We start from the raw sequence: 13,793 nt of genomic DNA, 5'->3' as shown, positions 1-13,793 counted from the left end.
ACACAGGCGGTGATGCCTGGTTCTGTTGTGTGCACAGAGGCAGTGAAGCATGGTGCTGTTGTGGTGTGCACAGAGGCAGTGATGCTTGCCTCTGTTGAGGTGTGCACAGAGGCAGTGATGCTTGGTTCTGTTGTGGTGTGCATACAGGCAGTGATGCCTGATTCTGTTGTGGTGTGCACAGAGGCAGTGATGCTTGGGTCTGTTGTGGTGTGCACAGAGGCAGTGATGCTTGGTTCTGTTGTGGTGTGCATACAGGCAGTGATGCCTGATTCTGTTGTGGTGTGCACACAGGCAGTGATGCTTGGGTCTGTTGTGGTGTGCACGGAGGCAGTGATGCCTGGTTCTGTTGTGGTGTGCACAGAGGCAGTGACGCTTGGGTCTGTTGTGGTGTGCACAGAGGCAGTGATGCGTGGTTCTGTTGTGGTGTGCAAAGAGGCAGTGATGCCTGGTTCTGTTGCGATGTGCACAGAGGCAGTGATGTGTGGTTCTGTTTTGGTGTGCATACAGGCAGTGATGCCTGGTTCTGTTGTGGTGTGCACACAGGCAGTGATGCCTGGTTCTGTTGTGGTGTGCACAGAGGCAGTGATGCGTGGTTCTGCTGTGGTGTGCACAGAGGCAGTGATGCGTGGTTCTGCTGTGTGCATACAGGCAGTGATGCCTGGTTCTGTTGTGGTGTGCACAGTGGCAGTGATGCGTGGTTCTGCTGTGGTGTGCACAGAGGCAGTGATGCGTGGTTCTGCTGTGTGCATACAGGCAGTGATGCCTGGTTCTGTTGTGGTGTGCATACAGGCAGTGATGCCTGATTCTGTTGTGGTGTGCACACAGGCAGTGATGCCTGGTTCTGTTGTGGTGTGCACAGAGGCAGTGATGCCTGGTTCTGTTGTGTGCACACAGCAGTGATGCTTGGGTCTGTTGTAGTGTGCACAGAGGCAGTGATGCCTGGTTCTGTTGTGGTGTGCACGGAGGCAGTGATGCCTGGTTCTGTTGTGGTGTGCAGAGGCAGTGATGCGTGGTTCTGCTGTGTGCATACAGGCAGTGATGCCTGATTCGGTTGTGGTGTGCACACAGGCAGCGGTGCCTGGTTCTGTTGTGGTGTGCACAGAGGTAGCGATGCCTGGTTCTGTTGTGGTGTGTACACAGGCAGTGATGCTTGGGTCTGTTGTGGTGTGCATACAGGCAGTGATGCCGGGTTCTGTTGTGATGTGCACACAGGCAGTGATGCCGGGTTCTGTTGTTATGTGCACACAGGCAGTGATGCTTGGGTCTGTTGTGGTGTGCACAGAGGCAGTGATGCCTAGTTCTGTTCTGTTGTGGTGTGCATACAGGCAGTGATGCCTGGTTCTGTTGTGGTGTGCACACAGGCAGTGATGCTTGGGTCTGTTGTGGTGTGCACACAGGCAGTGATGCGTGGTTCTGTTGTGGTGTGCACACAGGCCGTGATGCCTGATTCTATTGTGGTGTGCACATTTTGCAGCAGTTAGTCTCGCTAGGCTTCTCTTGCCGAACATCCTCTGCAATGTTCAGCGATGCAGGGAGACTGGTCATGTCCATTCTCTGAAACAACCTGTAACTCTCACATTTTTCTTTGTAGATGTGATCCAGCACTGCCAGAGGGTGAAACCCATCCTCGACTTGGTGCACAAAGTAATCAGCACAGACCTGACCACAGCAGATTGTCTACTTCCAATCACGTCCAGGATCTACATGCTGCTGCAGCGGTGAGCATCAGCTATGCCGTTCCTATGCACTTGTGCCCTTAGATAAAGCATTTTGTGCCGTGTCTACTGTAGGTTTGTTACTTCTGTTCACACCTGTCACTGTTGTTCACTATGTCTCATTTCCTTTGTCTCTTGCTCTGTAATTCTTTGTCTCACTGTCCTTTATGTTGACATATTGAGTACAGCCTGTACTGTACAGTATGAGCAGGTAGCTCTCCGGTCCTGTGATGGCAGTCGGAAGCATTTTTAGACCATTACCACCATGATTGTGTTTGAAGTACGTTGAGTGTGCTATGAAGTGGGTTCCCCTGTGACTCAAATACCCTTGCACCTAAATATGAAAATAGATAGTAACTTGTCAGTGAAAGCCTTTGCTTATTCCAAAGAACTTGCGGCGAAAACCTACTAGAATAGGTAATTCAATGGCATTGGTTGTTTTTTGTAGGAAGACTGGGATCAGATGGGACTACTACACGAAACGTTCATAGAAATAAAATAAGATGTTGGAAAATATATGATTTGCTGGAGGGTGTACTCCAGGGTATCTTCCCCTGTCCATAAAATGGTAATGACAAAATTGATTTAAGGGTAAAGAAAAGAGTAGCACTTAACTGGAAGGATAAAAGGTTAGGACCAACTCTCGGAGGCTATCTACTTAAATAAATTCAGTCCACAATTGTAGCGGTAAAAATTCAGCTTTCTCCCACCTCGACCATGAAAGGCATCCACTCAGGGGCACCCACGAACCCCTGCCTGCCGCACACATCTACCACAGAGCCACCACCGCTATTGCTCCAGAACTATGACGCACCATCATCCTAAAGAAACAGTTAGTTATATATTCCTTACCTTAGAATTACCCCCAGGCGTCAGACTTGATCCGGAAAGTTTTGCGTCAGCAGTACCCCTGCACGTTGGAAGGTGGCGTCGGTTGACTCCGCATTCGTCATTGGCGTCGTGGTCGCCCGGATGACATCACGTTAGCTACATAGACACCGCCCTCGCGCGCTGACATCCGTTCTTTCTTTTTCCGCGCCAGCAAGCGCAGATCCGGAGAGAGTGGTACCTCCAGTCGTTTTTGACAGATTTTTTCCTCAACTTTTGTCAATTTAGTTTTTTGAGTCCATCGACTCCTGGTGCATGAGGGATGACAGGCTTCAAGGCTTGCGGTTCCAGTAGCCGACTGATGTCAGTGACGGATCCGCACAGGGTGTGCCTCTTCTGCCTGGAGCACGATCACGACCCCAAGTCGTGCTCCGACTGCCGGACCATGAATCCGAAGGATTTGTGGGGACGGTCCCAAAAGCTTCTTGAGGCCCGGCAGTCGGGTCAACGCTGTTCGAGGTCCCGGTTGCGTAGGAGGTCAAGGGAATGGTCGCTGAGCAGTCATCACTCTTCATCCAAGTCTTCACACTTTGGGTCAGGTAAGTCGAAGCACAAGAAGAAGTCGAAGAAGCAGTGTCGCTCTTCGACTTCTCTCCGTCCGTCAGCTGGCGCGACGAGGGATGCGGGTGGTGCCCCTCCCGTAGCTCATCGTGCGGAACCCAAAGGGCCGACTTCGGGCTTCCCTCCATTCCTGGGACCCCAAGCGACCCCTACCCAGCTTTGTCAATTTTATGAAGCGATGCATGCCATCTTTGAGCAGCCCGACTCCGCCGGCGCACCATCGGGCCCCCGGACTCTGCTGGGGGCCCTAGGCCTTTGACGCCAGAGGCTCCATCCTCAGCTCCGCAGGGTCCCCCTGGATCCGGATCGGTGCCGGTCGACCTTGTTCCACCTCCCCCGGTGCTGCTTCTACTGGCACCACGTCCGCAACAGTCGTCAGCTGTCCCCAGCCGACTCCTCCCCTGGCCTCCCCCGGCCTCCCACTCGAGGTAGACATGGAGCCGGATCGGCGCTTACGGGTACTTTTGTGCCGCTTTTGTACCCTAATTAAAGAACAAAACAAAAGCCAATGCTGCATATAACTCACCTATACTTCAAAAAGTGAACTGAGTGAAACAGTGTGAGAAAGTGGCTCTGTATATACTGTTCCCTAATAGGTACAGGGTGTACAGAGTCCACAGTCCCCCAGAGGCTGATAGAGGTCAAAGTTAGGTATGACCTTACTCTCAAAAGTGGTAGCTTGGTCGAGCAGTAAGGCAGTACCAGAGGACAGTGTAAAGCATTTATTGTACACACTCAGTCAGCAAATGGTTTCACACACTCAATAACTGAACTCTAGGCCAATGATTTGTATATATAAAATATATGCTTGTTTTATTTTTAGAACCACAAAGGGGGTAAAAATATACTTTCTCAGAATGAGAGGTTGAATATAAATACTTTTGTTTCAAGCAATAAATTTGTGTAAACAGTCACAGTTGGTTGCAATAAACAATCCTATTTCCTAAACATAACAATGCATTGAGCTCAATGGTAAATTCAGGTTATTTGTAATAAATTACTTTTCAGATTACTTTTGGAATTCCAGGTCTGGATCCTAGAACCAGCCTGGGGTCAGTATTCAGAATCAAGTGATGAAAGTCGACTTAATAACTGTAATGATTTTTAAATAATATTTAGCTATTTCAAAAGTTAGCACTTAGAAAATATTTCACAGAAAACATTCAATGGATCTCTATGGCAAGAAATTCAAATTGCAGGTAGAGTACTTTCTCGTTACTTTAGTAATCCAGGACTGGGTGCCTAGACCCAGGACTGGGGTCCTTATCAAAAACAGGTAAGTAATTTCGTTTGCAGAAATGGTACGATTTTAAAAGAATATTTCAAATTTGCAAAAATAGACACTTAGAAGAAATTTCACAGAAAAGCAGACAATGGTTTCCTATGGGAGAAAAATGAGTTAGAGGTAAGTATAGTTGTGAGTACTTTTCAGGGTCAGGGCTGGGCACCAAGATCCAGCACTGGGAGCTCACCCAGGAACAGGTGAGTAAATTCGTTTTTGTCACTTGGCTGATTTTTGGTGAATTTTTACAGTTTTGAAAAGTTCACACTTAGAAGATTTTTGAAGAAAAAGCCAGTCAATGTTACCCTATGAGGAAAATGAAGTTAGCGGTTTAAGGGTAAGTACTCGACTGGCAGAGTTGAAATTCCGGGCATAGACTCAGGGGTCCCCCAGTGTCAGGTAGGTACAGTTGGTTCACCCTCAGCGGTTTCAGGACGGCCGGGTGCAGAGTGAGTTAGGCCCAATGTTATCCTATGAGGGATAGGGGGGCCTTAGTTGGTGGCTGCTGTCTGGCAAGCCACGAGTCTGTGGGAGCTGGGCTCCTGGTCACTTACTCAGGGCAAGTGGGGAAGTAAGTTAGTGTAGAGAGTGCACTGCCAGGGCCACTCGGGCGGCTGGGTGCAGGGTGCTTTTGAGCCTTCGGGCGCTCAATGGAAATCAATGGGAATGTTCCGGTTTGGAAAAAGGCTGCAGGCTCGGGGACGAGGATGTTTCCGGTGCCACCACCACTTCGAGGGGTAAGTTGGGTAGTTGTAGGTTAGGTGGGTACCCCGGGATTGGGCACAGGGGGCCGCAGGGCGCCGGGTGCAGGGGTGCCTTTTGACGTCGGGAATCTTACCCTCTGGTTGATCGCGGCTGGGGTGGCACTCGGTTCTGAGGCTGCAGGCTTCGTCCAGGATGTCGAGGGGGGTCCTTGGGTGCCGGACTCGGGGTCACAGTCGCCGTGGGGTCGTCCTCAGGGTCTTTGTCCACTCCGGCACTGGCCAGGCTTGGCTGGTGCAGAGTGTGTTGGGTCCGCGGTTCCGGGCTGCTGCCAGGAGTTAGGAATAGGTTTCTCGAGTAGAGCCTCTACTCATGGGAGTCCCAGGGAATCAGAGGTCAAAGGTAGCCAGGTCCTCCGGGGTTTTTGAGGTTGCTGGCCACAAGAGATGCCGCGCTGGAGCAGGAGCAGGTTCGAGGGTCGACAGGCCGGTAGGGCTGGGGCCAAAGCAGTTGGTGTCTTCCTCTTTTTAGCAGCTGCAGGGCAGGTCTTTTTTTTCTTCTTGCTCTTCTTGTAGGTTTCTATCTGGAATCTGGGGAAGGAAGGTTCAGGGGGCCCCTAAATACTAGATTTAGGGGCGTTACAGGTAGCTGAAGGCCAGGGACCAATGGGTCCTTGTCCTGAGGTGGGTACACCCCCTATCCTGCCTCTCTCCTGTGGGAGGAGGGCAGTAGCCTAATCCTGATAGGGTAGGGCCTCCCATCTTCAAGATGGCGAGAGCCCGGAGATGTGCTTCACTTCGCCTCCCCCACCTGAGGGGTGGGGTGGGCAGGCTGGCACATCCCCTGTCCTTGTATGGGGTTTCCGGCCAAGCTTCCTGCCAGAGTGGGGGGTTGCAGTGGCCTGGGGAAACTCCAACTGGCGGCATGCCTTTGAAGCTTCCCTTTGCTCATCCTGGGGGAGGAGATTTCTCACCTCACCCAGGATGTGCATTGTTGCAGGCCCGGGAGAGCAGGGGCTCTCCCACCCAGGGGTCCAGCAACGTGTCTGCTGTGTGGCAGCCTGGGCAGCCTCAGAGCAGACGTGGATTGTAGGTTAGCTGTAAGGGGGCATCTCTAAGATGCCCTCTGGGGTGCTTAGTACATTAAATCCCACACTGGCATCAGTGTGGGTTTAATGTGCTGAGAAGTTTGATACCAAACTTCCCAGTCTTCAGTGTTGCCATTATGGTGCTGTGGAGTTCGTGTTTGACGAGCTCTCAGCACCATGTACTTGTAAAAGGCAGCACTGTACTTACAGTGCCTAGGGATGGACCTGGGTACTGTAGGGGCACAGGGCTCCTGCTCCTGTGCCCACACCATAGGCATAAGGCACCCAGCCAGAGGGGTGGCTGACATATGCCTTGGCAGTATAGGTAATGGGCATGGCACACAGAGATGTGTGCCATGTCGACTCTTTGTTTTGTCCTGCACCCAGACACTCAGCCTGCAAAGGCAGTGTGTGTGTGTAAGGGTACAGGGCCTCTAAGGGTGGCACAAGGAGTGCTGCAGCCCTTAGAGGCCTTCCCTGGTCACAAGGCCCTGGGTACCTAGGGTACCATTTACCAGGGGCTGACATGTGGCCAGGGTTTGCCAATTGGGAGTTTGTGTGTTTTAAGGAAGGAACATAGGCCCTGGGCACCTGATTGGCAGGAGCCCAGGGCACAACAAGGAAAAGTGCATCAGCTATTAGGCAAAAAAAGGGGGGGTTACTGCAACAGAAACCCACTTTCTCACACAAGCCCCCCCCAGCCCAAAGGCCAGGAGACTTCTGCCAAAGCTGGGAGAGTCTACCTAGTCTTTCAGGCGAGGAAGAGTTGGGGAAGTGGTTTGAAAGTTGCAGGGCCTACTCTGCCTTACATCCTTCTGCCTAGGTCAATCCCTTTGGGGAGCTGGCCTGTCTTATTAGTTTCAGGACCTAACTCCCAAGGCTCCTCTCCTTGTCTTTTACTGTCCTGGTCCCATCTTTCTATTTTGGGTTTAGAGGTGTATACCTCGGTAGTTTCTAACTTAGCCAGGGCTAGGCCCAGCTTACCCACAGAGGCTACCCACAGCTTGAGCAACCCCACCATGACCAATAAGGTCAGGGGGCCTGACTTGCTATTTGGCAGGGGGTTAGGCCACCATGCCAAGGATAGGGCTGCCATGAAGGCTAACACCCAGCAGAGGCTGCTGACAGCTGTCAGTGCCCAGTACCATACCTTTAGCTCCTGACTGGCAAGTGAGGGGGCTATTTTATAGTTCTCTTTGGGTCCTGGCTGTTGGTCTGTTTGAGGATAGGGGGTCCCTACTCTTGGTAGGGAACACCCCTCCTCTACCCCTTGTTCTGCCACCTGAGGAGCCACTAATTCAGGCTGGACAGTTGCCTGACTAGTCAGGTCTTGCTGTTGGCTAGGGGGGGCTTTACCAGTGCCATTGTGGGAGTTTTCCCTTACTGGGATAGCATCTCCCTGGCTCTCTGGAACTGTGGCTAACAGTTGCCCACCTTTCCTACCCTGTTTCTTCTCATTCTTTTGGGACTCAGCTGCACTGACTGCAGGTTGAGCCCCCACAGGTTCTTTGGGCGAGGCCTGGCATTGGGCCAGCACCTCTCTTTGGCTCAGTTCCACATCTAAGTGATCATTCCCCAAGAGACAATCAAGGGGGAGGTTTTTACTGACTATCACTTTCCTCCATCTAAGGGACCCAGCTGTGGCTAGGGGCACTATAGCCACAGGCCTAACAGTGACTCCCCCTGGGACAGTTCTTACCCTTCTTGTTTCCCCTGAGACATATTGGTGTGGGAATACCAACCTGTCATGTACCACAGTGTGACTGGCACAGGTATCTCTCAGGGCAGTGGCTGGGATTCCATTCACCAGTAGGTGGTGGAAGTGTCTACTTCCTTCTGGGATCTCCAGCTTGCTTCTTGGGCCCATTCCCCAGTTGAAAGCTAGGAGGACTTCCTCATCTGAGGACCCTCCCTCCCAAGCTACACTGGCAACCCCTGGGGCTACACTAGTCACCCCTGGAGCTGTACTAGGAACCTTATTTTTAGGACAGCTAGAGTCCTGGGTGTGGTGTCCAGCCTTCTGACAGTTGAAACACCATATTCTGTTGGGATCCCAATTCTTACCTTGGTACCCTGGTTTAGTTTGTGAGGTGTCTTTGGGCCCACCCTCCTGGTCAGGTTTTTGGGGGGCTACCTGGGACTCCTTTCTTTTATCCACAAGGGGTTCACTCTCTTTCTTCTGGGGAGGTTTTGGGACCCCTTGGTTCTGGTCCCTCCCAGTGAACGTCCTAGTCACCCTAGTCTTGACCCAGTGGTCTGCTCTTTTTCCCAATTCTTGGGGGGATTTTAGACCTAGGTCTACCAAATGCTGATGCAACTTTTCATTTGTGCAGTTACTCAAAATATGTTCCTTCATGAATAAATTGTACAATCCAGTAAAATCCTGCACACCATGTCCAGCTAACCAACCATCCAGTGTCTTCACTGAGAAATCTACAAAATCAATCCAGGACTGGGTCTGGGTTTTGTGAGCTCCCCTGAATCTAATTCTATACTCCTCAGTGGTGAATCCAAATCCCTCAATCAGAGCTTTCTTCATGAGGTCATAGGATCCTGCTTCTGGCCCAGAGAGAGTCAGAAGCCTGTCCCTGCAGTTACCAGAGAACAGTTCCCACAGGAGTGCCCCCCAGAGAGGTTTCTTTACTTTCCTGATATCACAAGCCCTCTCAAAGGCTGTGAACCATTTGGTGATGTCATCACCTTCCTCAAATTTAGGGACAATCCCTTTGGGGATTTTAAGGTCAGAAGTTTCCTCCCTATCCTTGTTTTTATTATTGCTGCCACCATTGATGGGTGCTAAACCCACCTCTCTCCTTTCCTTTTCTAGAGCCAGGAGCCTGGACTCTAGATCTATTCTTTTGGCCAGCCTCATAAGGCTGTCCTCTTCACTGGGGGGACCCCCAGTGTTGTCTCTGGGACCAGAGCCACCTGTGTGGTCTCTAGGTGCCCAGATGCTATGTCTTGAGTTGGAGGGTATGGGTGCCATCTCCTCCCTAGGGAATAGTATGGGGAGGTTGCTGTCCTCCTCCCCTGTTTCCCTTTCCTCATCTGACTGGCCATCACCATGTTCAGATGGGTGGTCTTTAGCATACTCAGCCAGGAGCTCCTGGAGCCCTTGTTTGGTTGGATGCTGACCCATTTGTAAATTTTTGAGTTTACATAAGGACCTCAATTCCTTGAAAGACAAGTGTAAGTAAGGTGTGAGGTCGAGCTCCTCCACCAGGTCCATGTTATTATTATCACTAATAGCTGGGTTTGTTTGAGACATTCTAACCTGACAGTTCTAACCCTCTACCCTGACTATAGTGACTTTTATTTTTCTAAAATTCTAATGGGACTTAAGCAAGGCCCTAGCAAGACTTTTAGTAATTTTGGAAAAACCAATCAGAATTCTAAAGGCAATTTTTAAGAGTTCTGTCGTGTGATCAGATGGTAACCAAGTAGTCCAACAAATGCAAGTTTGTATCCCACCGCTGATCCACCAATGTGAGAAAGTGGCTCTGTATATACTGTTCCCTAATAGGTACAGGGTGTACAGAGTCCACAGTCCCCCAGAGGCTGATAGAGGTCAAAGTTAGGTATGACCTTACTCTCAAAAGTGGTAGCTTGGTCGAGCAGTAAGGCAGTACCAGAGGACAGTGTAAAGCATTTATTGTACACACTCAGTCAGCAAATGGTTTCACACACTCAATAACTGAACTCTAGGCCAATGATTTGTATATATAAAATATATGCTTGTTTTATTTTTAGAACCACAAAGGGGGTAAAAATATACTTTCTCAGAATGAGAGGTTGAATATAAATACTTTTGTTTCAAGCAATAAATTTGTGTAAACAGTCACAGTTGGTTGCAATAAACAATCCTATTTCCTAAACATAACAATGCATTGAGCTCAATGGTAAATTCAGGTTATTTGTAATAAATTACTTTTCAGATTACTTTTGGAATTCCAGGTCTGGATCCTAGAACCAGCCTGGGGTCAGTATTCAGAATCAAGTGATGAAAGTCGACTTAATAACTGTAATGATTTTTAAATAATATTTAGCTATTTCAAAAGTTAGCACTTAGAAAATATTTCACAGAAAACATTCAATGGATCTCTATGGCAAGAAATTCAAATTGCAGGTAGAGTACTTTCTCGTTACTTTAGTAATCCAGGACTGGGTGCCTAGACCCAGGACTGGGGTCCTTATCAAAAACAGGTAAGTAATTTCGTTTGCAGAAATGGTACGATTTTAAAAGAATATTTCAAATTTGCAAAAATAGACACTTAGAAGAAATTTCACAGAAAAGCAGACAATGGTTTCCTATGGGAGAAAAATGAGTTAGAGGTAAGTATAGTTGTGAGTACTTTTCAGGGTCAGGGCTGGGCACCAAGATCCAGCACTGGGAGCTCACCCAGGAACAGGTGAGTAAATTCGTTTTTGTCACTTGGCTGATTTTTGGTGAATTTTTACAGTTTTGAAAAGTTCACACTTAGAAGATTTTTGAAGAAAAAGCCAGTCAATGTTACCCTATGAGGAAAATGAAGTTAGCGGTTTAAGGGTAAGTACTCGACTGGCAGAGTTGAAATTCCGGGCATAGACTCAGGGGTCCCCCAGTGTCAGGTAGGTACAGTTGGTTCACCCTCAGCGGTTTCAGGACGGCCGGGTGCAGAGTGAGTTAGGCCCAATGTTATCCTATGAGGGATAGGGGGGCCTTAGTTGGTGGCTGCTGTCTGGCAAGCCACGAGTCTGTGGGAGCTGGGCTCCTGGTCACTTACTCAGGGCAAGTGGGGAAGTAAGTTAGTGTAGAGAGTGCACTGCCAGGGCCACTCGGGCGGCTGGGTGCAGGGTGCTTTTGAGCCTTCGGGCGCTCAATGGAAATCAATGGGAATGTTCCGGTTTGGAAAAAGGCTGCAGGCTCGGGGACGAGGATGTTTCCGGTGCCACCACCACTTCGAGGGGTAAGTTGGGTAGTTGTAGGTTAGGTGGGTACCCCGGGATTGGGCACAGGGGGCCGCAGGGCGCCGGGTGCAGGGGTGCCTTTTGACGTCGGGAATCTTACCCTCTGGTTGATCGCGGCTGGGGTGGCACTCGGTTCTGAGGCTGCAGGCTTCGTCCAGGATGTCGAGGGGGGTCCTTGGGTGCCGGACTCGGGGTCACAGTCGCCGTGGGGTCGTCCTCAGGGTCTTTGTCCACTCCGGCACTGGCCAGGCTTGGCTGGTGCAGAGTGTGTTGGGTCCGCGGTTCCGGGCTGCTGCCAGGAGTTAGGAATAGGTTTCTCGAGTAGAGCCTCTACTCATGGGAGTCCCAGGGAATCAGAGGTCAAAGGTAGCCAGGTCCTCCGGGGTTTTTGAGGTTGCTGGCCACAAGAGATGCCGCGCTGGAGCAGGAGCAGGTTCGAGGGTCGACAGGCCGGTAGGGCTGGGGCCAAAGCAGTTGGTGTCTTCCTCTTTTTAGCAGCTGCAGGGCAGGTCTTTTTTTTCTTCTTGCTCTTCTTGTAGGTTTCTATCTGGAATCTGGGGAAGGAAGGTTCAGGGGGCCCCTAAATACTAGATTTAGGGGCGTTACAGGTAGCTGAAGGCCAGGGACCAATGGGTCCTTGTCCTGGGGTGGGTACACCCCCTATCCTGCCTCTCTCCTGTGGGAGGAGGGCAGTAGCCTAATCCTGATAGGGTAGGGCCTCCCATCTTCAAGATGGCGAGAGCCCGGAGATGTGCTTCACTTCGCCTCCCCCACCTGAGGGGTGGGGTGGGCAGGCTGGCACATCCCCTGTCCTTGTATGGGGTTTCCGGCCAAGCTTCCTGCCAGAGTGGGGGGTTGCAGTGGCCTGGGGAAACTCCAACTGGCGGCATGCCTTTGAAGCTTCCCTTTGCTCATCCTGGGGGAGGAGATTTCTCACCTCACCCAGGATGTGCATTGTTGCAGGCCCGGGAGAGCAGGGGCTCTCCCACCCAGGGGTCCAGCAACGTGTCTGCTGTGTGGCAGCCTGGGCAGCCTCAGAGCAGACGTGGATTGTAGGTTAGCTGTAAGGGGGCATCTCTAAGATGCCCTCTGGGGTGCTTAGTACATTAAATCCCACACTGGCATCAGTGTGGGTTTAATGTGCTGAGAAGTTTGATACCAAACTTCCCAGTCTTCAGTGTTGCCATTATGGTGCTGTGGAGTTCGTGTTTGACGAGCTCTCAGCACCATGTACTTGTAAAAGGCAGCACTGTACTTACAGTGCCTAGGGATGGACCTGGGTACTGTAGGGGCACAGGGCTCCTGCTCCTGTGCCCACACCATAGGCATAAGGCACCCAGCCAGAGGGGTGGCTGACATATGCCTTGGCAGTATAGGTAATGGGCATGGCACACAGAGATGTGTGCCATGTCGACTCTTTGTTTTGTCCTGCACCCAGACACTCAGCCTGCAAAGGCAGTGTGTGTGTGTAAGGGTACAGGGCCTCTAAGGGTGGCACAAGGAGTGCTGCAGCCCTTAGAGGCCTTCCCTGGTCACAAGGCCCTGGGTACCTAGGGTACCATTTACCAGGGGCTGACATGTGGCCAGGGTTTGCCAATTGGGAGTTTGTGTGTTTTAAGGAAGGAACATAGGCCCTGGGCACCTGATTGGCAGGAGCCCAGGGTACAACAAGGAAAAGTGCATCAGCTATTAGGCAAAAAAAGGGGGGGTTACTGCAACAGAAACCCACTTTCTCACAAACAGTGACACTAGCAACCTCTTTTTCCGTTGGATTTAATCCTGGAATTACTTTTCATTTTACATTTAATTGCATTTTCAGTTAACAAAACATATTCATTACAAAAACATAAACACAATTACCATGACAATATATACATTTATACTAAACTTTATGCAATTTGACACCACTATATTCAATCTAACACTCACCCATATGGACAACACTCATACTAACATGAAGAGTTGACAAGTTGTCGGTTTTTTCCTTTTAGGATTTGGGTTGAGATTTCCCCTTCCTTAGATTAAGGTAAGAACTCCTTGTAATTCATGCAGCTACACTATAACAGAGTGGGTCAGCTCAGTAAAACATATTTTCTCTGTTTTGTTTTCAGCCAAGTGTTGGTCCTGATGAGAATCCCTGTACACAAAGGGATTCGAAACGCGTAGACCTGTTTCACCTTTGGCCAATCTTGTTTAAAGAATAGAGTATAGAGATTCACAACTATGTCCATTTTTTGATGGCCTGTGTGTATATATTCATTGAGCATCATTGGTTTATTGTGTATTTTGTTCAGCGAGGATGTATGAGTAGTAAGAGTGTTGTCCATATGGGTGAGTGTTAGATTGAATATAGTGGTGTCAAATTGCATAAAGTTTAGTATAAATGTATTTATTGTCATGGTAATTGTGTTTATGTTTTTGTAATGAATATGTTTTGTTAACTGAAAATGCAATTAAATGTAAAATGAAAAGTAATTCCAGGATTAAATCCAACGGAAAAAGAGGTTGCTAGTGTCACTGTTTCACTCAGTTCACTTTTTGAAGTATAGGTGAGTTATATGCAGCATTGGCTTTTGTTTTGTTCTTTAATTATAATTGGTTTGTCCTTGCT

General features: G+C 49.7%; 1 protein-coding gene across 2 annotated transcripts in view; it reads left to right on the top strand.

Moving 5' to 3' along the window:
* Positions 1–13,793, top strand: part of NUP188 (nucleoporin 188) — a 1,223,536-nt gene that overhangs the window by 372,766 nt on the left and 836,977 nt on the right. For both annotated transcript variants that reach the window (XM_085614037.1, XM_085614036.1), the window contains exon 17: positions 1,592–1,718. In XM_085614037.1, coding sequence (XP_085470163.1) covers positions 1,592–1,718 — 127 coding nt within the window. The remainder of the gene's footprint in view (positions 1–1,591; positions 1,719–13,793) is intronic.

This window comes from Triturus cristatus, chromosome 1_2 (genome assembly GCF_964204655.1).
Source record: "Triturus cristatus chromosome 1_2, aTriCri1.1, whole genome shotgun sequence".
NCBI lineage: Eukaryota > Metazoa > Chordata > Amphibia > Caudata > Salamandridae > Triturus > Triturus cristatus.
This window is presented reverse-complemented; position numbering and strand designations above follow the sequence as displayed.